At 41.4% G+C, this 24,493-nt stretch overlaps 1 protein-coding gene across 1 annotated transcript; it reads right to left on the bottom strand.

Annotated features, from left to right (window-relative positions):
* Window positions 1-1,423: 1,423 nt before the first annotated feature.
* Window positions 1,424-3,312, bottom strand: LOC148040269 (caffeic acid 3-O-methyltransferase-like). Its single transcript, XM_087698068.1, has 3 exons — window positions 2,311-3,312; window positions 2,131-2,195; window positions 1,424-2,050 (listed from the first exon to the last, which is right to left on the bottom strand). The coding sequence occupies exons 1-3, from the start codon at window positions 3,098-3,100 to the stop codon at window positions 1,751-1,753; spliced, it is 1,155 nt and encodes a 384-aa protein (XP_087554194.1). The 5' UTR covers window positions 3,101-3,312; the 3' UTR covers window positions 1,424-1,750.
* Between the last annotated feature and the right edge of the window lie 21,181 nt (window positions 3,313-24,493).

The following is a 24,493-nucleotide window of genomic DNA, read 5'->3' as shown; positions in this document are numbered from 1 at the left end:
GGTTTGTGTGGAAATATAGGAGTTTGTCGATTTGGTCCACCCAAGGGATTGAGAAGTCTCTTTACCAAACAAGGACTAGGTACTTCAAACAAGATACAATGGTAATGAAAGTTTCCTAGTGGTTTTATAGAGTAATTTGGTACAAAAAAGCTCAGACATAGCTCTTGCATTATAAATATCAAAACAAAAGAGATAAGAAGCATACAATAAGTCATATGCAAATGAAAAGTTTTTACAATGGCTAGCCTCTAGAGAGAGGTAAGGGCAAAGATGGGGCTAAAAGTGCACCTCCTTTTCTTCCATCTCTCTATGGAGAGAGAGAGAGAGAGAGAGAGAGAGAGAGAGAGAGAGAGAGAGATGGCCAAAGTGGAGCTAAGTGAGCCTCTACTGCATTACATCTAAATGTAAAGAAATCCTATGTAGTAAATTAGGGATAAACCCCCAAGAACTATAGATGTTTTACGAGCTACTATTCATTTATAATGACTTCTCCTTTTAAAGCTAAAATTAAGGGATTCTTGAAAACATTTGGCTAAAATAAGCTCATCTTTTAACCCCCAAACACCTTTAGGAGATCCATCATAAATATATGTATGTATCGTGTGGATTCAACATAATGGAATTTTAAAATATCATTTTTACACATTTTTTATATACAAAAGGTCCCATATAAAGGGGTCGCTTAAAGATTGAATAGAAATGAGTTATGTTTTATTCAAAAAAAAATTTACAGATAAAAATATTTATAAATAGGCCTTGAATGCACATGATATAGAGGGTATATATATAGTTAACTACTCGGGCCAAACACTTGAGATTTGAACCATTAGCAAAATACCCATACACCTCCATAAAAAAACATGTAAAAAAGGTCGCACATGCACATGGACATGCTCAAAAAGAGAATGTTTGAGTGATGGTTTCTACATTTACTAATAAGTACCACAATCCATCCTCTACTTTATTCACAAGCATATACTGAATACGAGGACTTCTTTACTATCCTCCAAAATGCAAATAAACATATGCATAGAATTTATTACAATTGTATATATTTGCATGGAGACATAAGATGCAAACATTTATCGTTACATGTCAAATTCATTACGCATGCATATGGACATGCTCTAAAAGAGAAAAAAAAGTGATGATTTATGCATTTACTAAGCTCCAAAATCAATCATTTACTATGTTCACAAGCATGTATTTAGCATGAGGGCTTCTTAAGTATCCTCCACAATATAAATAAATGTATACAAACAATTTATTCCAACATGTCTTATGGTTCCCATCTTCATCTACACTCCTCCTTCACTAGCAAAGACCAAATTTACTTTATCTCATCTACTCATTAAAATACATTCTTGATATCAAAACCTCCCTTGTCAAGTACAAATTCCATATTAAGATTAATTGTCGACCATTTTGTATAAAGGCTTTCCTACTTGTTTAGATTTACCCAACATTTCATAAGGTATCCATTCTCTAGTGTATTACTTTAATATTAACTACAAACCTACATGTAAAAGGGATTGGATTAGAAAGTACTGCGAATAAATTAGGAGGTCCAATGATAATAGACTTGTGTATCTTCCTTCATGTGCTTTTATACAATACTACAACTGGGCTACAAAATTGGTAGAAACTTTTACACTATAGCTTGATCTTTGACTGCTAGATTGAAGTGTGGCCACTAAATAGAAGGACCTAATTATAAATCATTTTGGGCTAGTCAATGGTGAGAGTTAGATTAATTCTTATACATCTCCACCACACTCAATTCATTCACTTTGCAAATGACTTGGACTTTGAAAGGTCCTGCGAGCCTCGCCAAATGCTCTAGTTCACCCAAAGTGCGCTCTCTACCTTTGGGACTCACTGTAAACATCAATAAGTCCCAGCCATAACCATGCTGATTGTCTATATGAGTATCAACATTAGATGGCAAAACCATATCTACTATGATCACTTTTCCATTTGTTGGAAGTGCATGGTAGCAATTTTTCAAAATCTTGATACATTCTTCATCACTCCAATCGTGCAAGACCCACTACAAGTGCCCAAAAAACTTGTAAACATTTCAAACTCGTAACGAAAAAGCCAAGACTTGTGTTATAAAGAGAAACACACCTTCATGAAGATAGCCTCCGCTTGTGGAATGGCATCAAACATGTTTCCTTCCATATGTTGCACTCCTACAAGAAAATTATGGCAAGTTAGATCTTAATGGAGATGATACTTGAAATGTTGTGACAAAGGGTCCCAATTACTTTGCTCGACATAAATACGTTAAGCGTGCTAGGTATATACCTTCATATGGAGGTGCAGCTTGGATTACGTGTGGCAGATCAAAGTTGATAGCTTTAATGTGAGGATACTTCGACACGATATAATGCAAGCAAGCTCCGGAGCCTCCACCGACATCAGTAATGCTAGTAAGCCGATCGAAGCCATAGTAAACTTTAAGTAAGGCTTGCATGATCAGATTGGAGTGAGCGGCTAAAGCACAGTCAAAGAGCAGACGAAACGAAGGGTGATCGTGCGCGTATGTGAAGACATCGTTGCCATGGGCTTTAAGGAAGGGAGAGACACCCTCTAGAATAGCCTCATGGGCGTGATGCCAAGATTGGGTGTAGGCGTCGTGGTGGGTTAAGAGGTAGTGAGGGGCAAGGGCGATTGCAGGATCCTGATGATCGTGAGGTGGTTGTGGTTGGAGGAAGAACGAGGCGCAGGGGGTGAGGCCGTATAAGGTTGTGTGGGGGCGGCCGTCAATTTGGCCGAGGGAAGTAGACGAAGTGAGGAGAGAATGGGAGGCGAGCAGCCGGAGGAGGCGGTCGAGACCAGAGACGGAAGCTGCGCGTCGATCAGATGATGATATGGAAGACGAAGAAGCTGCAGGAGGGGAGTGGTCGTCGATGTGGGAGAGGATTTGAGATGCCGAGAGCTGCTGGTCGGGGTGCTTGGCGAGAACGTCGAAGACCTTCAGTTTGATGGCCGTTAGCAAGCTAAAAGAGACAGCACTGAGATGGAACAGCTGCATAGCTTTGGACCACGACGATTCGTGATTTGGTTCCCAGCTCCCGCACTTATCATGATCCATTGAGGAGAGAGAGAGAGAGAGAGAGAGAGAGAGAGAGAGGATCCGGCCGGCCGGGGGGTTCGGCAGCGGAGGAGGAGAGGAGGAGGAGGAGAAGGATGAAGGACAAGAAGAAAGGCTGGTTGTTTTCTTCTCCTGTTAAGCTGGATCTCACGAAAGCGCAGAGAGAGAGAGAGAGAGAGAGAGAGAGAGAGAGAGAGAGAGAGAAGTTAGAACCCTACCAGCATCGCGCTACTTGACCTAGGAAATCGTAAGGGCCAGTCTTTTGAGGTGCCAGTCTGCCACCATTGAATACTCTAATTTGTGTTCTTTTCAAAGCTTTTAAGTTTTCATATTTTAACAGGCTTTGTGTTAACCTGTCTACATCACTAGGGGTGGCCCTAAGTCTAAAACTTTAAAGGTTGCAACACCTCAGGCTCAAAGGGGGGTTCTTCTTTAACAAGAAAGAAATTGTTGTTATTATTTTGACCATAGCTCCAGTATTTACCGAATCACCAAAGAACTCCCAACCTTCAGACATTTTTCAAACCTATGAGATGTTTAAAATTCAAATGTTGAATTCTATCATATCTTCTCTTTTTTAATATGGCTCCCCTAAAACTATGAGGTGTCATTTTAATATACAATGTGCTCTCTTTTTTTATAAAGTTCATTCTCTCTGATCTTAGTTAATAGAGGCTCTCTCTCTCTCTCTCTCTCTCTCTCTCTCTCTCTCTCACATACACACACTTAAATATTGAAAAAGAGGAAAGAGAAGGAGAGAGAGGGGACAATGGATAGAGAGAGGATAGAGAAAACAAAAGAAAAAAGGGAGAGAAAGAGAGAGAGAGAGAAAAGAGAAAAGAGAAAATTAGAGTAAAAAAGATGAGGGAAAGAGAAGAGAGGGGGGAGATGGAAATTGTCATCATGTAGGCTCCTAGTCATGCCATATGAAGAGTCCCACTTTCAAATGTATATAAGTAGGTTCCTTCCTTCTAATATTGAGGAGTCCTAGATCCTAGTTTGTAAATATTATTCTATATGGATACAAATCACTTAAAAATCACAAGATTGGATGTGGTAGCATGAAGAAAAAGAAAAAAATTTGAATAAGATTGCATCACTCCATTTAGTAGTTGATACTCGGGGGGCTTGTGATTTGAAAGGTAGAGTGTGAGTGGAAGTATACAAGTAGAAGTAAGAGCAAGGCAAGAGCTATGGCAGGTGGAGAGAGAGAGAGAGAGAGAGAGAGAGAGAGTATATGGAAGCTCCAATAGTCACAATGTGTAACTAGCCTTTCCATTGGGAGAAATATGGACTCTCTTTTTTGCCCATTAAGGAGTGAATAAACAAATATAGGCCGAACCAATAAGAGAGCTGGGATTCCGGATTCATGTAGCATGAATCTTCTAGCCATATCTTGGCCCAAATCTTCCCTCAACAATAAAATAAGAGAATATATGGGGAATATAATGCTGACACTTCCTAGAAGTTTGTGACTCGAATTTTCATTTCTCCATCTTTCAATTTCCCCCTCTTTCTTAGGCAGAACTCAAATTTATCATAATTCTTTCTCTGCTTATTCTTTCGTGATAAAATTTTAGAGCCTCATTGTTGCTTGCCCTATTTGTAACCCTATGAAATTTCATTTCCTCTACACAAACATAGAGTGAGTTTCACTTGTTTTATGAGAGCAGAGCTTGTTCAAAGCACTATGATTTTCTTCACAAACTTTACATGTATATTGTTCTCTTCCATGGATGTTCTATGGTAAAGTTTTATCTCGTTTGGACAAAACCTGTGCAAGTTATGTGCATTCTCTGACATGTAATTTCTTTTGTTTTTGTACTCTACGAGTCTCTTACAATCAAGAACAATGATCTTTTGAACACTCAACTTCTTCTTCAACATCTTACGATTTCTTTGTAAACAAAGTTACAGGTATGTTGTCTTCTTTTTTTGATCCTCCATAGTTAAATTTTATCTCGTTTGGACAAAATATATGCAAGCTATATGCATATTGAGCTTTCCTTTGTTTTTCTACTCCAAGAGTCTTCGAGGGTGGAGACCAATGATTTTTCAAAAACTCAACTTCTTCAACATCTTTGGGCTTCTTTGCAAAGAGAGCCACAGGTATATTGCCACTTTTTTATGTTGCTCCATAGTTAAGTCTCAACTCATTCAGACAAAGCTAATATAAGTTATATGTATGCTTTGAATCGATATTTCTTTTGTTTTTGTACTCTAGGAATATGTCACTGAAGGAACGATGGTATTGTTATAAGTCAACTTCTTGTTCAACATCTCTCGGCTTCTTTGTGAAAAGAATCACAAATACAATGTTATTTTTTTAATTTACTCAATTTAAATTTCGTTTCATTTAGAGAGAAAATTTACAAATTATACACATGTTGATTAAGAAACTTTTCTATTTGGTTATTATAGATGTCTTCATGGAGGAAAAACATCAGTAACATACTTGCACTGGAGATATTCAATAGAAAAGATAGTGGTGGTAATTGGATTTGTGATAAGTACTATAAGTTGGATTGGATTTTGATGCATGCAAGTACTTGAGGGAGTTTCAAGGTTAAGTGTAAGGATGTTGCAAACCCTAGCAAACATTGAAAAGGTAGATTTTTAGAGTTCAGAAAAGTATTTAATGGAACAAATACAATAACAGAAGTGTTGATCCAACATGTTTATACGTACAAACAAATCTCTGTACACAATAAGAACTACATTGCAAATTATTTAAAAAATAGTAAGTTTTTAAATTTTATCATTGTTTATTCTTTTGCATCAGAGTTGTTTTAAAAATCTTTGCAATGTTCTAATTCAATCTTGTTTTACTAACAACTCTATATCCATCAACTTTGAATGAATGGTAGAATGTGGAATGTTTGAGCAGCAAGATACATGTTTGGCATGAGGAAATAGGTTCTTTGATCTATGATAATAACTCTGCAAGTCAACTTGTAACTCAAAATATCTTTTTTTATAATTCATTGTATGTAGTAGAAAGCTAGAGATTATAGCATGTCCCATTGCCGCCACTATCTAGTGGATGGTTGATTGGTAGCTTGGAGTTGTCAGGAGCATGTAAGTCCAAGATAAAATTTGACATCAATAGTGCTATGAAACCCACCACATGCTCCAAAGATATGCATGTTAGTTGGTTTATTGTAATAACTCTACAACAAAATATTATAAAACCCAAGTTCCCGCGCAAAAGCAATATGAAATGATCTCCCGCAACAAAAAAACTCTGGCCTAAGTGCTCCATCCTCGTGTAATAACAATATCATCCCCCGCGTTGTGCATAAGAAACCGTGTGCTTATAAACCCGCAAGTCACCGCATGAACTCCCCTTCAAGGGAAAAAGGATAATGAATAATTGCAAATTTTTTTAAAACTCCCTCTCCTTCCCCCATTGCATGGCGGGGAGAGAGAGTGTATAAGAGCTAATATGGAGGGGCATGGGGAGGAAAGCATGCGACTGCCACCTGTGTGGCCACCCCCCCCCCCCCCCCTCTCCCACTCCTTTAACCATCCCCCCCTCCACCTTATATGAACCCCCCTCCCAAACTTCAGGGCTATCGTCCTAGCCTACCTCCAATGCCGTCAAGTCGCCGCCAACGCCGCCAGGCTGCCACCATCACAACCATCCTCATCATCCTCACGCGATTGGTTATCATCACCTCCACCATCATCATCCGATTAGTCGTCATCATCATCACGTCATCTCTGGTAAATTAGAAGCTTGAGAAGCTTCTATTGAAGCTCCACTATACCAAGTTCACCCCCGGTTTTTGGGTTTCATAGATCGTGTCCCGCAAGGCTTATTTCTTGCGCTGTGAAGGAGATCTCAGGCAGCAAGCAATTTCAAAATTCGTAAAAGGGGTCCAAGGGAGCGTTTGTTGATTTGATATTATTTTCGTCAATGGCTCCTAAGAAAAAATCGAGAGGAGCACACGCAGGAGCCTCTGCTCGAAGCACCAGAGTGGACAACGCCCCGATATAAGATGCCCAGGTTTCAAAAAATATCTTCGCATGGAAAGGATGCATAAAGCATATTTTAATTCACATAGAGAAACTTAAGTGCATTGGAAAATTTATATATTTTTCTTCGATGTAAAAAGATCAGTTGCATGACGAGGTACTTGTAATGCTTGCACTTCTATGGTCAAGGGTAGTCGCATTTTGAACATATGATATACAAGTTAAAAGATGCACTTGTGCAAAGACGTCCTTGTTGCATCGCGCATATAGGTTAAATGCATTTTGATATGTTCTTACGTATTGGGAGGTTCACATTGTTGGAAAGGAAGGAGCATATAGCACATGATGCACTTATGTAATAAATTCCTTGTTGTGACTCATATATAGGTTAATTGTAGAAGGTCGTTTAATGATGAATAAATAGTTGCAATGAAAGGGAAAGATTTATGAACTTTGACAAAAAGCATATAGTATGCAATTCGCACGAAATGATAGATACATTGTAGGTTAAGTGAAGTGGTAAAGGAAGGATTAAATCAATGATGTATTCATTGGCATCTGGTCATGAAGGAATGATGCATCCATGCATAGAGATCTTTTATCAAAGTGAAAGGCATATGGTTGTGCAATTGCATATTCGCATGGAATGATACATCTCATACATCTTGGAGTTACTTACATCCTTTAAGGATAGTACTTGCAATTTTTAGAGGGAAGTATTTGCATCTTTAAAGGAAAGATAATCTTTAATCGTAATTGGTTAGATCAATTAAGTAATTTGCATGTAATTGAGTAACTTACATGAAATTCATAAAGGCATGATTAGTTAGCATAGGACGATCACCTCAATGTGCTACGTTAGGTTATGTTATGTTAAAATTTTGCTTAGTATCGCGCTTAGGATGTCGATTTAATATTTTCAATCTTAAAGTTCATCGCACATTCACAAAATGTTAGGGTTATCTAAACAACCGTGCAAGGAAGATCCAGGGTTCTCACCTCACGGATCAGATGACCAAATGCTAGACTTTCGCAAGGAATTTAGGGACCCTAGGGCCAAATCAATTATCAGCCTAGTGGAATTAGGGTTTTGGATTGGGGTTAATGGGACTCCCAACTCCTATATCTTGATCAAAGGTATTCTTGGTCAGGGGATACCGTATGATAGAGATGTAATCCCTCAAGTTAGGTTCTGCTACCTATCTCGTGCAATAAGTCTGCAAGGTCATATACTCTTACGACTAAATCGCAAGATAGTACTGCTACACCTTAGACTAAGAATGACGTGTTCTAATTACAAGTCTAATACTCTAAGATTTGAATAGTTGTCCTACTACAACACTCTTTCTTGGGGACTGATTTATCAAGCTAGGGCAGTTGTGAATTGCCAAGAAAGCAAATTGACCATCCAAGTTAGGACAATAGGGTTGTCCAGGATCTATTTGACTATAGTATAAGGAAACCTAAGGTAGTGATAATTTGGGGTCAACAGGGTATAAACCCTAACCCAAGGAAAAAGGGTAAACAAGCAACCCAGCTTGCTAAATCTTTGGGGATCTTGCCTAGTCGCGAATGATCCAGGATCGAATGCTGGGAGTATTCGGGGAAAAGGAATCACACCTTAGCAGTTGGATGTACGAACGACCACTGGAATGCTCGTGATTGTACACCTGGGTACACTGTTTGTACTTCTTTGCTCAAGGAACTAATTCAAGAAAAACAACTAATACTTCAGGTTAAAAGCCTTGAGGGAGAGGCATGTTCAGTTACCTCCGACAGTCTGCCTGACCCTATCCAAGGGGGTTGTTAGCCGCGCCAAGTACGTGGATCAAACCCGCTGCGAGAGGTCTCTCTGTGGGTACTGCTTGGAGCAGGAGGATGCTTGGGTACCAGGGGAGGCTCTGGCCATAAATTCCTTGCCTCCGGATCCTGCACAAGAGGCTGACGTGACTTGAGATGGGATCTCCTAGGGATCTGGAGGCCCACATACTAGTCAATGGGTAGAGCTTGGAGTAGCAATCCTGAGGATTGCTAGGATAGACTTCGGGCAAGATATTTGATGTATTCTAAAGACTATGATAAATAAATATCAAATGTTTGGAAAAGAAACTTGCTTGACATTGCTTTTCTATGACAGTGCCTAAGTTACGTGAAGGAACCAGTGTTTAATTGGTTAATTAAGGAAGCTGCTTTTGCATGTCGAACATAATGTGGTAGGTAATTAGATAACTAAGCAACCTGAGGAAAGTGCGGTGGACGTGACTGTGGGTCCCTCCTACAGAAGGTGGTCCTAGTTAGCCGGTAACGTTTCTCGAAGGAATTGATAGCGAAATAGTGATGACCTAGAACCAATAGAGTTAGAGTCCCGATTTATGCTGTTTTAGGGGAACGGAATGGGACTATGCCTTACGAGCAGAGAGGTTGAGCTTCGCATCCCTCTTGTTTCCCATTCTCCTTGAACCAAGTGCAGTATAAATCCACTTCAACCGTGATGTTCCTGTGTGGTTCATCTGGAGCTCGACGCTAGCTACTTCCTAGAGACTTGACTATTAGAAAATCCCTGATTTCATATCGGTCTTGAGTGGGAACGGTCAGATACTTCTGCTTCATGGCAGACTCGGGAAGACCTAGATCGCAAACCCCGTGACATTCCTTGTGAAGTGCCAGGCGATGCTTTCTAGACTCTCTCCCCGATGGGCTGCTAAGACGTGACCTACAAGTGGATAGGTAGACACGTCACAATTGGTATCAAAGCGAACTAATGGAATCTAATATTTACAAGGGAACTTAATGGGGGAAAGCAGAGCAATGTCACTGTTAAGAATATTTCCTTACTTACTTATGGATGTTGGGGCTGCAGAGTCATGAAGTGTGGAACAAATTCTTGGTGTTCCAGGTTATGTTCTTCAGATTATCGACGGAGGCTAGGCATGATAAATATTCTAGACCACATATACAACCCTTCACCCCTGTATGTGGAACGGAGATGGATGGGTGAATCAGGAATATATTACATAGCAGCAGCCCACCGACTTGCGTACCTTCAGACCAACTTGAAGAGAATTAAGTGGATGGAGGATTTAAAGATCGTGAAGCTGTTCATCTTTGCTGAGGCTCACGCAAACGCAACCCTGCATGTCGATGGTTAGCAAGTCAAGCAGAACAAGTATGTGTACGAAGAAGTGACTCGGGTGATCCATGTCGATAGAATCAAGGTGCTGGGACGTTATGAGAAGAACGGGTATCAAAGGAAGGGATACCCCAAGCTTCCTATGACCTATCGATTCCTGAAAATCCATGACCCCTCTCCATATTATTACTCAGTCCCCGTAGTCGAATGTAACACAATCCTATTTTTCCCAAATTGATGTGCCAATCAGCTTGTTCTGCTTTCCCAAAATAAATGTACCCAAAACGGCTATGCCCTCATGAATGAATAAGATTTTTATCATTGTCTGTCATAGATGTAAGCATTGGTAAAGGAGTTAAGTGATTAGGTCACTTGGCTAAAAGCTGTATTGGGCATATTAATGTAATGTGAAAAACGTTTGGTAAGTTTTTAACGTAAAGAATCTTATTACCCATGCGCAACCTCAAGTGCAGATTCCTAGTCCGATCCCTGCACTAAGTACAGCTGTAATTCAAGAGAAGAAGTTCCTTCTCAAACAAATCAGCCACCTGAATTTGATGGTAAGGGAAGGACTGTTCAAATTGATACCGAGGTTTGGATCGAATCCATGGAGGACTATTTTGAGGCAGCAAGAACTACACCTGCTAACCAAGCTATGCTCGCCAAACTTAAGCTTACAGGCGAAGCAAGACTTTGGTGGAAACAATGGTGCAGAGACCAAGGGATCTCGGAAGCGACAATCACTTGGGAAAAGCTTAAGGAATCTGTGCGAGGGAGGTATCTCCCACCTGCCTACCGCACATAGAAGATGAACAAATTCTATGACTTGAAGCAACTGGGTTTATCCCTTGAGGCATATTATTCAAAGTTCGTCTCACTCCTCAAGTATGCTCCTCCAATGGATATAACCCAGCAGGTGTCAAAATTCTGTAATGAATTGAATCCACCCATAAACACTCGATTGGAATCAATGCGTTCGATGGACCTACAAGACGCACTGATGCGAGCTGCTCCAATAGTATAGGAGGTACAGTCCAAACCAAGGAATAATAGGACTTGGCCTTACAAGGATCAAAATAAGGGCATGTCTAAGGCTTAGTCTAAGAGAGCATAGGGTCAGAATCAAGGACACAAGAAGAAGTTCCAAGCTTAGCAGAGGACAACGCCAAGGGAAATTCCAAGGAGCCATCCATGGCCAAGGAGCCACCGTCATGGCCAGAGGGAGAATCTCTAGTGTTGCCAACAAGGAGCTGGGTGATGAAGAAGATCCATCCATGGAAGCTAACATTGAGAGGGCAACGATTCATGTCGCTCTTCACAAGAAGGGCCCGAATCGCCAATTCTCGGTGATTCAAACTCCATCAGATTATCAAGGTAAAAGCTTCAAAACCTTGATTGATTGTGGCAGTACACATTCCTTCATTTCACTAGTCTGTGCAAAAATATTAGGAATAGCCACAATAGATGCACCTACTTTACTTGTGGAATTAGCAAATGGTTGTGACGTCTCTTGTACCAGGCAAACTGCTAAGGTGAAATTCCTACTGGGTTGGAAAGTCGACTTCGGTCAGATTGAGGGTAATGAACCTAGGTGTCCACAAATGTTTGATCTGAATGGATTGGCTAATACCCAATGATGCCCACATACACTGTGGTAAGGGCCAAGTCTCCTTCCAAAATTTTGAAGGGGAACTAGTTACAACTCAAGGAGAGGCTGGTAAGCCAAAAATTCAGCTCTGCCAAAAGCAACACGGATAATAAAAGGAGTTAGAAAGGGTCTACTTGTCTATTTTTTTCAACTAAATAAGCTAGATCAAAATTAGGAATCTAGGGAAGAACCTTCTTGGTTAAGGGAATACGCAGGCGTATTTCCTGAAGAGCTGACAAAAATTCCTCCTCAAAGGAAAGTCGATCACGAAATCAAGCTGGCGCCAAGAGCTCCACCTGTCTCGCAAAGAGACCATATAGGATGTCCATCCCGGAAGCGATTGAGCTGAAGGAGAAACTCAAGCAACTGTTAGACCAAGGCTACATCTGTCCTAGTAGTTCGCCATGGGGAGCTCCAGTGCTATTCCAGAAAAAGAAAGATGGAACGCTTTGGCTATGCATTGACTATAGAGGGTTGAATTAATCAACTATTAAAAACAAATACCCCATTCCAAGAATAGATGAACTTCTTGACCATCTTCAAGGTGCGACGATATCCTAGTATATTCTAAGCGGGAAAAACATCATGAACCCCAGCTTCGCATTGTTCTTGAAACAATGAGAGCGCACAAGATTTATGCCAAGAAGAATAAGTGTATATTTTTTAAGCGACTGATTGAATATTTGGAATTCATTGTATCAGCAGAAGGAATTTCAGTGGATCCGGAGACGTTCTGGAATGGCCAACACCAACTTCTGTCAAAGAAATATGTAGTTTTCTTGGATTGACAGGATGGTACATGGTCTTGATTAAAAACTATGCTTTGATTGTAGCGCCTCTAAGACTGATCTACTAAAGAAGCAAGTAGCAATTGTATGGTCACCTGCTGAACAGACCAGCTTTGACAAACTAAAGAAAATCTTGGTATCAGCACCCATCCTGAAACTTCTTGATCTTAGTAAGGAGTTTAAAGTGATAACTAATGCTAGCGCACTTGCCTTGGGATGTGTGCTTATACAAGAAGGTCATCACGTAGCATACTCCTCAAGGAACTTGAAGAGCCATGAAAAGAATTATGCTACCCACGATCAGGAGCTGTTGGCTGTCATCCATACTCTCAAACTTTGGAGACATTACTTACTGGATAACAAATTTGCCTTAGTGACGGACCACAAGAGTCTTAAATGGATTTTCACCTAGAATGAGCTTAATATGAGGCAACGTCGATGGATTGAAATACTTGAAGAATATGATTTTGAAATCAAATACTGGCCTGGAAAGGAGAATGTAGTTGATGATGCTCTCAATCGCAAGGCATTTCTGAATTCTCTGATTTTGCAAGATCCATCAACAGTAAGATCTCTAGCCACAAAGGTATCCATGCCAAACAACCCAATTCTTGAGCTAGCTAGAGAAGAGGCATGTCATGACCCAACCTATCAAAAATTGCTAAGGGAGATCCCCATCAAAGATCAAAACCCGAAGCTAAAAACGAAGTATCAAGAATTCTCTATCAATAGTGGACTCGTCTACTTTAGGACAAGATTATGTATCCCCGCAAGCCAATCCCTCAAGCAGAAGATACTTTGGGAAGCCTATGACTCCCCTTTCTCGGGACATCTTGGCTATGCCAAGACTCTTAATGTGGTCAGGAAGAGCTATTATTGGGATAGGCTCAAAGGTGACGTTCTCAAATATGTCAGGGAATGTTTGTCTTGTCAACGCATTAAGGCCGAACATGTCAAAATGCCAGGGAAATTGCAACCACTTGAAATTTCCCAAATGAAATGGGAATTCATTAGTATGGACTTTGTTGTTGTCCTACCCCAAGTTCAGGGAGGATACAACTCTATTATGGTCGTGGTAGATATGCTCACCAAGGTTGCACATCTTATTCATGTTAAGACAAACTACAAAGCCTCAGACATTGCAAGATTATTCATCAAGGAAATATTCAATCTGCATGGGTTACCCAGAAGAATCATTAGTGATCGTGACTTTCTCTTCACCTCACACTTCTGGAGGGCCATCTTCGAGGCCATTGGGACTCAACTTTGTTTCAGTACAACTTACCATCCCCAAACCGATGGTCAAACAAAATGAGTCAACCAAGTCATTAAAGATATACTTAGGGCACACTACTGTCGCGAACCCAAAAAGTGGATTCAATATTTTCCATTGGTTGAGTTTGCCTACAATGCTTCTTACCAACAAAGCATCCCGATGATCCCTTTCGAAGCATTGTATGGGCACGATTGTCGTACTCCTTTGAGCCTTTCGGATCCAACCTTGAGGGTTGAAGCTTCAAAGCAGATGCTGGAAGACATGGATGACCAAATCAAATCAATAAGACAAGTTATCCAAGCCGCCAAGGATAGACAGAAGGCTTATGTGAACTTGAAACGGCAAGACAAATCCTTCGTTGAAGGTGATATGGTCTTCATTCGCATACGTCCAAAGAAGAATTCCCTATCCTTGGGTGAGTGTAAAAGGCTAAGTCCAAGGTATTGTGGACCCTACAAGATTCTCAAGTGCCTAGGGCCTAATGCTTACAGACTTCAACTCCCTGAAAACCTAAAAGTTCATAATGTATTCCATGTCAGCCTATTGAAAAAGTATGTGCCTAACCCTAGTCATGTGCTTGATGATCAACAAATTGTAATGCCTAGCCAAGAAGTCCTTGAGCTACGGCCAGACAGAATCCTAAATGTTAGGGAGAGGCATTTGAGATCCAGGACCTTGAGAGAATACCTCATCCAGTGGAAAGATTACCCCAAAGAGGATGCCACCTGGATGGATGAAAGTACTCTCAACCATCAACACCCCCAGATCTTCTTGAGATGAGGACATCTCGATTCCTCTAAGAGGGAGAGAATGTAATATTTCTACAAAAAAATATTATAAAACTTGACTTCTCGCACAAAAACAATATGAAATGATCTCCCTCAACAAAAAAACTCTGGCCTAAGTGCTCCATCCTCGTGTAATAATAACATCATCCCCTGCATTGTGCATAAGAAAGCGTGTGCTTATAAACCCGCAAGTCACCGTAGGAACTCTCCTTCAAGGGAAATAAGATAATGAATAATTGAAATTTTTTTTAAAACTCCCTCTTCTTCTCCCATTGCATGGCAGGGAGAGAGAGAGTGTATAAGAGCTAATATGGAGGGGCATGGGGGGAAAACCATGCCGCTGCCACCTGTGTGGCCACCCCCCCTCTCCCACTCCTTTGACCATCCCCACCTCCATCTTATATGAAACCCCCCTCCCAAACTTCAGGGCCATCATCTTGGCCTGCCGCTAACACCGTCAAGTCGCCGCTAATGCCGCTACCGCCACATCGCCGTCAGGCTACCACCATCACAACCATCCTCACGTGATTGGTTATCATCACCTCCACCATCATCATCCAATTAGTCGTCATCATCATCACGTCATCTCTGGTAAATCAGAAGCTTGAGAAGCTTCTATTGAAGCTTCACTATACCAAGTTCACCTGCGATTTTTGGGTTTCATAGATCGTGTCCCGCAAGGCTTATTTCGTGCATTGCGAAGGAGATCTTAGGCAGTAAGAAATTTCGGAATTCGTAAAAGGGGTCCAAGGGAGAGTTCGTTGATTTGATATTATTTTGGTCCATGGCTCCTAAGCAAAAATCGAGAGGAGCACACGCGGGAGCCTCCGCCCGAAGCACCAGAGTGGACAACGCCCCGATATTAGATGCCCAGGTTTCGAAGAATATCGTCGCATGGAAAGGATGCATAAAGCATGTTTTAATTCACATAGAGAAACTGAAATGCATTGGAAAATTTATATATTTTGCTTCGATATAAAAAGATCAGTTACATGACGAGGTACTTGTAATGCTTGCACTTCCATGGTCAAGGGTAGTCGCATTTTGAACATATGATACACAAATTAAAAGATGCACTTGTGCAAAGACGTCCTTGTTGCATCGCGCATATAGGTTAAATGCATTTTGAGATGTTTTTACACATTGGGAGGTTCACATTGTTGGAAAGGAAGGGGCATATAGCACATGATGCACTTATGTAATAAATTCCTTGTTGTGACTCATAAATAGGCACTACAAGGATTTAAGCCTATAGCGACGGCGAGTAGCGACGCAGGTAGCGGCGTCGCTATTTGTGTCGCTATTTGCGTTGCAAAAAATAGCGACACCGCACAGGGAAAAAAAACAAGCCAAAACCGAGCACGGGTTTATTTTGCGTTTTTTCTTCTGCTGTTTTGAGAGCGAGAGCGAGAGAGAGAGCAACCGTTGTGAGAGAGGGAGAAGAAGAAGGCTTGCTGCCGCGGCTACCGTCGTTCGCGAAGGAGAGGAGGAGCCTTCATCATGAAGAGGAGCCGCCTAACCCTCGCCATATATTCTCATCTGTGAGTCCATTCTCTCCTTCTTTTGCTTGTTTAGGGTTTAATTCTCTTTCTCTTTTGCTTGTTTAGGAGAGGAAATGAGAGAGAAAGAGAGGGAGAGAAAGAGAAAGAGAAAGAGAAAGAGAAAGAGAAAGAGAGGCAGAGGGAGGGGGAGGAAATGAGAGAGGGAGTGAAAGAGAAAGAGAAAGAGAGGGAGAGGGAGAGGGAGGGGGAGGAAATGAGAGAGGGAGAGAAAGAGAAAGAGAAAGAGAGGGAGAGGGAGAGGGAGAGGGAGGGAGAGTGCATTCTCTCTCTCCCTCTCCCTTTTGCTTTTATAATTTTTGTATATATATTAAGAGAGGGAGAGGAAATGAGAGAGAAAGAGAGGGAGAGGGAGAGGGAGGGGGAGGGAGGGAGAGGGAGAGGGAGGAAATGGAAGAGGTTGTGGGCAAAACTCTCTATTCACTTTTTTGAAGTGTTCAAATTAACATAGGATGCATGCATAGATCATTCTTGTGCATGCAAACTTGAGAGCTCTCTTCTCTCTCCTTGTATCCTATCTTCTTATGCTTCACATTGAGGGCGAGGGTGAGGCTGAGGGAGAGTGAGAGAGGAATTAATTGAGGAACTAGAAGAGTGAAGCTTCTCTCCTATCTTGCGTTCTTCTCTTCTTCCCCTTCTTCTTCTACAATTTGGAGGGTGAGAGGTGGAGTTGAGATGAGGTTGGGATATGCCTCTTTCTTTTCTATGCTTCCTCTCTTTGTTGGAGTACTTGAGGAAGGGATGGATTGCAAAATGGAGTGGCGTAACCAATTGAGGGAGCCATGCTTGGATTGTGAGGATGAATTGATTTGAGATGATGATTTGATTGGTTGAGTATATTAGAGTAGATAGAAATCAACAACTCAATTTTTTATAAAAAAACTCTCTAATAATTTGTAGTAGAGATTCAAATTGCATTGATTGATGATTGCTATGGAGGATTAGTTATGTCCAACGTTTATCAATTGCATTAGGAAAGAAATTAGCTATGTCTACTGTTATGTCTAATGATTGCTATGGAGGATTAGTTATGTCTAATGTTTATCAATTGTATTAGGAATGAAATTAGTGAAATGTTTTTGCTTATGACATGAAATTAGTTCTCTAGATAAAACACCCTATGGGTTACATTCAAATTGAACTCACAATGTAACTCATCTAAATGCAACTCATTGGAGAGTGTTAGGAGCATTTAAATGGAAGGACCTCTTGAGTGAAAGCTAGCAGGAAGAGAGGGAGATATTTTCCAAATAAAACATTTAAGTAAGAAAATGAAATGAGAGAGGGAGAGGAGAGAGAACAAATGAGAGAGAGAGAGGAGAGAGAAAAGGAAGTGAGAGAGGGCACTAAGGCTCAATACATAACCTAGAAGCATAAAAATACCAATGACAACACTATGACAGATATAAGTACTAGATCCAAGACAAAACATCAAACCATCCTATGATAGGGGTACTGCATCCAATGAGTATCAAGAGAGCATGTACATGTCACAATTAGTCCTATTGTCTCATTATAATATATCTAACAAATGGCTCATGTATCATCCAATGATAAGAGGCATGAAGTGTCTTAAATTAGTGCTTGATGTGAGAAGTGATAGTCAAAGTCAATGAGACTAAGCTTCAATCTCAATCCAAGTGCATTCTAGAAGCATGGCCAAGTATATGGCATCAACCATAGACATTAGTGTAGCATGCAAAATAATCAATAAGCATCAACAAGCAATAAGCATGAAGTTTCTCTGACAAAATAGCATTCAACCCTACTTATTACAGAAGTAAAAACCTCTATAAAATTGAGTAAATGAGTGCTCAAATTAGTCCAATAGAATGCCAAGACATTGACATAGCATCCTAAGTGATCTCACATCAAATAGACATCTCGAGAAGCATAAGTGACCTCCAATAAACAATGAGTGAAGGGTTTTTCCAAATTGTATTACAAGTAATTAAATTGTTTGTTGTAACGTAGATAAGATGGAAAATGAAGAAGGTCTTGTTGTTCAAGATCGCGAGGCGTATCTTAATCAGTGTGTCCCATGTCCTTGCTCTCAATCCAAGTTAGCAATTAGATGAAAACGCCGATTGTCTATAGAACACGTATGACGATTTGGCGAGTTTCAATCTGAGATCTTTGATCACGCGATTGCAGATTTTCAGCAAACAGTAATTTGAAGTTAATATCAATCATGCATTGTACTCGCAAGCTAATTGAATACCATATACAATAAGATTGGGTCTTGCTGGCAAATTTTCTATCCAGGGAGGTGATGTCTCGTCCCAAGGGGGAGTGCACTCTTTGCGGCCAATTAGAAGAGTATGTGGGCGTGCGATGGATGGAGTGCAGGAGCCAATCCACCACTCGCAAGGTCAATCTATACTGTCAATGCCAGAGGAGACAGGCAACCTTCCAGACCTACCTACAATCTTGGAGCCTGAGATGGAGGCAATGATCGATGCATTGATTCCCACGGATGTCAAGACTTGTGATCCACTTAGAGAGGAAGCATCCATACCATTATATGATGGGTGTCAAGTATCTCGACTGAAGACACTGCTTGCACTCTTAAGTGTGCAAGCAAAATACGGGTGGAGTGATACAAGTGTGACCGAGTTGTTCAGGTACCTTGTACATACGCTTCATTGATTTTTTTTTGACACTATTATTACAAACATTTGTGCTTTTTCAAGGTGTTTTATGATTTTTTAAGGTTATTTAAATATCATATATTACCACCTACAAATACCATGCTTGAGTCTCGTGATGATGCACGACATGTTTTACGGAAGCTTGGCATGGACTACAATAACATCCATGCATGTATCAACGATTGCCGTCTGTTTCGAGGAGAATATGAGACTATGGAGACATGTCCAAAGTGTGGTACTCACAGGTATCGACAGGACTTGCAAGGGAAAACCATGTTTCAAAAAGTTCTCAGACACTTTTCACTTATTCCCTACATAAACCACATGTTTCGTATGTCTGGCATGGCGAGCTTGACAACGTGGCATGCGCAGAATAGGTCTACGAATGGAGTTCAATGAATATCAGCGGATTCGCGCACATGGAGCCACATTGACTCTACCTTCCCAGGCTTTGTCCAAGAGCCAAGGAATCTTCGGCTTGGTCTTGCAATGGATGGCATGAACCCATTCGGTTTGCACTCAACTTCTTACAGTGTGTAGCCTATAGTCCTTGTCAACTACAATATCCCTCCATGGCTTTCTACAAAGAAAGGACATCTTATCCTTAGCTTGCTCATCCCACGCCGCTACAAAGTAAAAAATATGGACGTGTATCTTCGTCCATTAGTCGATGAGCTTAAGATTTTGTGGGAGGAGGGGGTCACTGTGCAAGATATGAGCAGGCGCGATGGTCAGCGGTTAGCCAATATTCGAGCCATTCTCATGTGGACGATACATGACTTTTCGAGATTGGGAGAGTGCTCAGGTGAGCAGGCCTCCGTTCTTGCTGGTAATATCTATATTTTATCTTGTTCAATCAAGTATTCACTAGGTCGTGGTGTTGGAACAGGTCTGGTTACCTCAGGTTATCATGCATGTCCATTGTGCGGGCCACAGTTAGACTCCTGAAGGTCATGATCCATGAAGAAGATGGTATATCAAGGACATGCTGCTTTCTTGCCAGAGGATCATGAACTCAGGGAAGGTTTCCTTGGCCGACCTCCAACACGTATGAATGCCACAAGCTGGTATGAGCTGAAAATGGTCCACGCGGAATCACATCCAAATGGAATGCGATGGTTCTCAGTTTTCTACGAGTTGCCATATTGGACCCACTTACAAGTCAACCACTTGTTGGATCCCATGCATATTTTCAAGAATGTGGGTAGCTTATTATGGGACCACATCACAGGAAAGAGAGACACTATAGGGGCACGAATGGATTTGAAGGAGCTAGGTAAGATGGAGGCACTTTGGCTGCAGTCGAATGCTGATGGTCATGTATAGCTTCCTCGCACTCCTTGGGTTTTGTCCACTAAATAAGAGCACATTGTGAAGCAAGTAATCAAGTCTATCCGTACTCCGACGGGTATGATGCGTTCTCTCAGGTCCGCATTTTCTAAAGACGACCAATTATCAGGGCTAAAATCCCATGACTGGTATAAGATATGTGGGATTTGTACTACGAATGGATTGTAATTAGCGTGGGCATTTTGCTATTTGGAATGTAGCCATTATTCATAATGCTTTCTCATTTGTGGTAGTTGGTACTACCGATTGCGATCGCAGGATGTCTTACTCCAGAAATAGGCGGGGCCATTTACAAGTTGTCGACTTTGGTGCAATGGATCTCACAGAAGGAGATTAAGACGTCCTCTATTGAATCCACGAGGCGGGGAGCAGTGGAGACAGTCTGTCTCTTTGAGAAATACCTACCCACCAGCATGCTCACGATACAAATCCACCTTCTTGTGCATCTTGTGCATCTTGTGGATGAAGTGGAGATTGTTGGACCTGTCCATATGCGATGGATGCTCTTCTTGGAGCGCTTCATGAAAACCCTGAAAGGCTTTGTGCGACAACAAGCTCGGTCAGAAGGTAGCATGGCCGAAGGTTGGTTGTTTGGTGTCTGAGGCGCTAGTGCATATTTCACAATGGCTACCAACGGTGGAACCAGACAATGAAATGCTATGGTCGCTGAAGGACAATGATAGACTAACTGGAGATGTGGTGATTGAAAATGGGGTAGAAAAAAGAATGGATGCCTCAATGGAAGAGAAGGTGAATCACTTTTGTATGTTGCACCATGCCTCTATGGAGACGTGGCTCGCCAAGTACCAGATCGTTAGGCAAGATCGAGAGGAAGCACGAGCTGAATTCTGACATAGTACGCGTCATCGACCGATTCGATATCCCAAAGGCATGGAGGAGATGCCGTGGTTTATGTCAACGCGATGGTTACATGGAGCTTTGACCACAGCATCTCGCGAAGAGACAGAGGTCTCAATGGAGGAGTGGGAATTCTCGAGGGGATGTAGTCCAAAGGTGATGAGGGGTTTAGAATCTGTTGTATCTAAATTTTATATGCGACATCTAATTTGAGTGTTTCAATGTACAATACAAAATATATAGTGCAGTGTGGTCGCACGGACGGCATTTTCACGTGGAGCGTATTGACAAAATGCGCTCCACAATGGACTCTGGTATCATAGCAAGGTTCAAGCAAGAGAGCCGGCGACGAGCAACGGATCCAAACATAGTTGTGGATGAGATGGAGTATTTTGGGAACTTGCAAAGTATTGTTACGTGGGATTACTGTAGCTTTTCCATGATACTATTCGATGTGCAGTGGTTCAAAGTGGTACTTGGAGGAGCTAGAGCAACAGTTCGACGAGGTCCATCTGGATTTCTCAAAATAGATTCCAAAAAAAAATGGACAGATTTGCACGACGCCTTTGTGTTGCCGGCCCATTGTGAAAAGGTGCATAGACTCATTTGCTTGCTAATTGTATTACGACATGGTTTATGTCACAATGGTTTGAACTCTCTTGTACGTGTTTATGAATAGGTAATCTTCTATCCAAATCCCCGACAACCTCGATGGTAGTATGTTATACCTTTTACTCCCCAAAGTGCGAGAGTATATTATCAAAGCGATGTTCTGAGCATAGATGAAGATAGTATGCAAATAGAGGGGTCGATATTGCAAGGGGTGGAGGCCATCGAAAGCTTGGAGCCAGCATTGGCTAACAATGATGGAAATACAGGAGTCCAAGAATTCTTTGAGAACGAGACAGACTCATTCTTTTGTGGTGGCATGTCTATCGACCTTCCAGTGTATGCGGAGTTGTGTCAGGAGATTAACATGGGACCATAGGATACTTCATACTTGGAGCATCCACTTACTCAATTCGTTGACCAATCACTTATAATGGTACATAAGATATGCATTTTAAGTGAGATTTTTTTAAAATGATTTATATTACTGTGCTTTGTATGATTTAAATTGATTATTCTAAAATCATTTTTTATCTATGCAGATGACATTTTTAGGATGAGTCGAGGGATGAGCGATGAGAAGTTACATGATATCTTCGCACACATGTCTCCAGACCAGATCGTCAGATTTAGAGAGATGGAAGATCAGGAGCTGTCTCAGTCTTCGTCAGGGTGCTCTGCTAGATCTGCTTCAGCGCGATCGGATGCTTCGGCTTTGAGCAGACGATCTCGACGCTCACCACTTGGGCCAAAGGAAGGGAGTGCATCGGGATCAGGGGGATGCTGTAGAGATATAGAGGTAGTGAGCCCGTGGTTGATATGGGATACAGGTGCGACTCCTTGCTCTCGTGGCTCAGGTGGATGCTATGGAGACACGGACACGGTGTCTCCATCTTGTCGTTCAGCTGGAGCTGCGTCACCTCCAGGATTTGTCACACTTGTGGGGACGTCTACTCCAGTTACTCCGACTTTTGCGCAGCCATCAGCAGGTGGCACCCCTGTGGGTGCCACTCCAAGAGAGATTACCCCCGTTGGTGCACCAGATACACAGGGGTCTCCTGGATATGTCCAGGAGTGTGGATGCAGATGGGAGAGGACCCATCTTAGACAGACTCTTGGGGGTTATAGATATCTAATCAATAGTAGGTCAGGAGCCATCATCATGAATGATGAGGGGAGGAGGGTGATGGCTTGCATGAGAGAGTTGTGCCAACAAGTTTTTTGGCACAACGTCTTGGATCATTGGAAGAACGTACCGAAGGGGAGCAAGGACTACATAGTAGCAGCCTTGCACGAGGAGTTTCCGGTGCCAGCCACAGTAGATAGATTCTCTACGGGCTAGATGATGGATTGCATGCGTGCATACATGTCACATAGACGATCCGATGCATGCAAGGCAATCAAGAGTGGGGCTGCAAAGCCCAAGTGGTTAGATATAGACGACTAGCACCGACCAAGGGAGGAGGCTACAGATTCTCCAGGACGTTGGAGTCAACACTGCGAGGCGGCGAGGGCATGACTCGAGGCCGGAGTGGTCCATCATCTTGGGAGTGGCGGCCATAAAATATATTTGGAGGACTTTGTAAGTTTTTCTTTTATTTTGCTTGTTTATTTTTTTGAAATATTCTTTGTACTAACAATTATATTTCTAACAGTTAGCATTTTATTTTCTTTGCAGCACTGCATTACAAATCGCGATCCGACTGGCCTTGAGACTCAATATGCAGAGAGGCATGGTCTCAAGGCATTGATCGACCGATTATATAGATGCGGTGGCCTTGTAAGTCACTCATCTTTCTTGTCCGTAGTTACCATGAAATATTTGAATGCATTATTGTATGGTGGACTGATGTGTTGTTTCTTTTTCTACAGAGTCCATTTGATGCTCCTTTGCAGCGGGACGAGCTTTTGGGGGACGAGGATGCATAGCTCGCCCTTGGATACCTGGAGCTCACACACCTTTATTTTTGAGTCACCTGATCTATGTAGACATTTTCTATGTATTAGTGATATCCTGTCATGATTGTACCAATCACTTTTTATGCAATCATGTATTTATTTAATGTATCAGTTTTATGATTTCAGTATACATTATTTTTGTTTGCAAGCGCATTGTACACAGTAGTGTAGAAACTATTTTGTATGGCTCTAATAAAGCACACAGTTCTATATGCACAAATTTTTTTTCCCTATTACCGTCGCTATTAGCATCGCAAATTTTACTGCTCGCGTTGCTATTGGCATCGTTATGCACGTCGCAAACTGTTGGTATTGGCGTCGCTAATACCGATGCTGATAGTGACGGTTTACAACGTGCATAACGACGCCAATAGCGACGCCAATACCAATTGTTCTATGGCGTCGCCAATAACGACACTTTTTGTGATGACGGGGGCAAATTTTGTTATTTGCATTTTTGTCGCTTTAAACATCGGTATAAGGCCTATATCTTGTAGTGAGGTTAATCGTAGAAGGTCATTTAAAGATTAATAAATAGTTGCAATGAAAGGGAAAGATTTATGAACTTTGACAAAAAGCATATAGTATGCAATTTGCATGAAATGATAAATACATTTTAGGTTAAGTGAAGTGGTAAAGGAAGGATTAAATCAATGATGTATTCATTGGCATCTGGTCATGAAGGAATGACACATCCATGCATAGAGATCTTTTATCAAAGTTCACAATTGGGAAATGATGCATTTTCATTAAAATACAAAAACATTGAATTCAATGCATAAGCATAAGGTTTATAAGA

The sequence above is a fragment of the Lygodium microphyllum genome, chromosome 2 (genome assembly GCF_053477565.2).
Source record: "Lygodium microphyllum isolate KBCC chromosome 2, Lygodium_microphyllum_v1.1.10, whole genome shotgun sequence".
In the NCBI taxonomy this organism is placed as follows: domain Eukaryota; kingdom Viridiplantae; phylum Streptophyta; class Polypodiopsida; order Schizaeales; family Lygodiaceae; genus Lygodium; species Lygodium microphyllum.
The sequence above is the reverse complement of the archived record's forward strand: the minus strand, read 5'-3'. Positions and strand labels throughout refer to the sequence as shown.

Excerpts from the sequence above, each read along its gene's own strand:
- LOC148040269 (XM_087698068.1), bottom strand. The coding sequence starts at position 3,100 with ATGGATCATGATAAGTGCGGGAGCTGGGAACCAAATCACGAATCGTCG. Across the intron at positions 2,196-2,310 it reads AGCTGCACCTCCATATGAAG|GAGTGCAACATATGGAAGGA; the intron begins GTATATACCTAG and ends ATTTTCTTGTAG. Across the intron at positions 2,051-2,130 it reads CGGAGGCTATCTTCATGAAG|TGGGTCTTGCACGATTGGAG; the intron begins GTGTGTTTCTCT and ends GGGCACTTGTAG.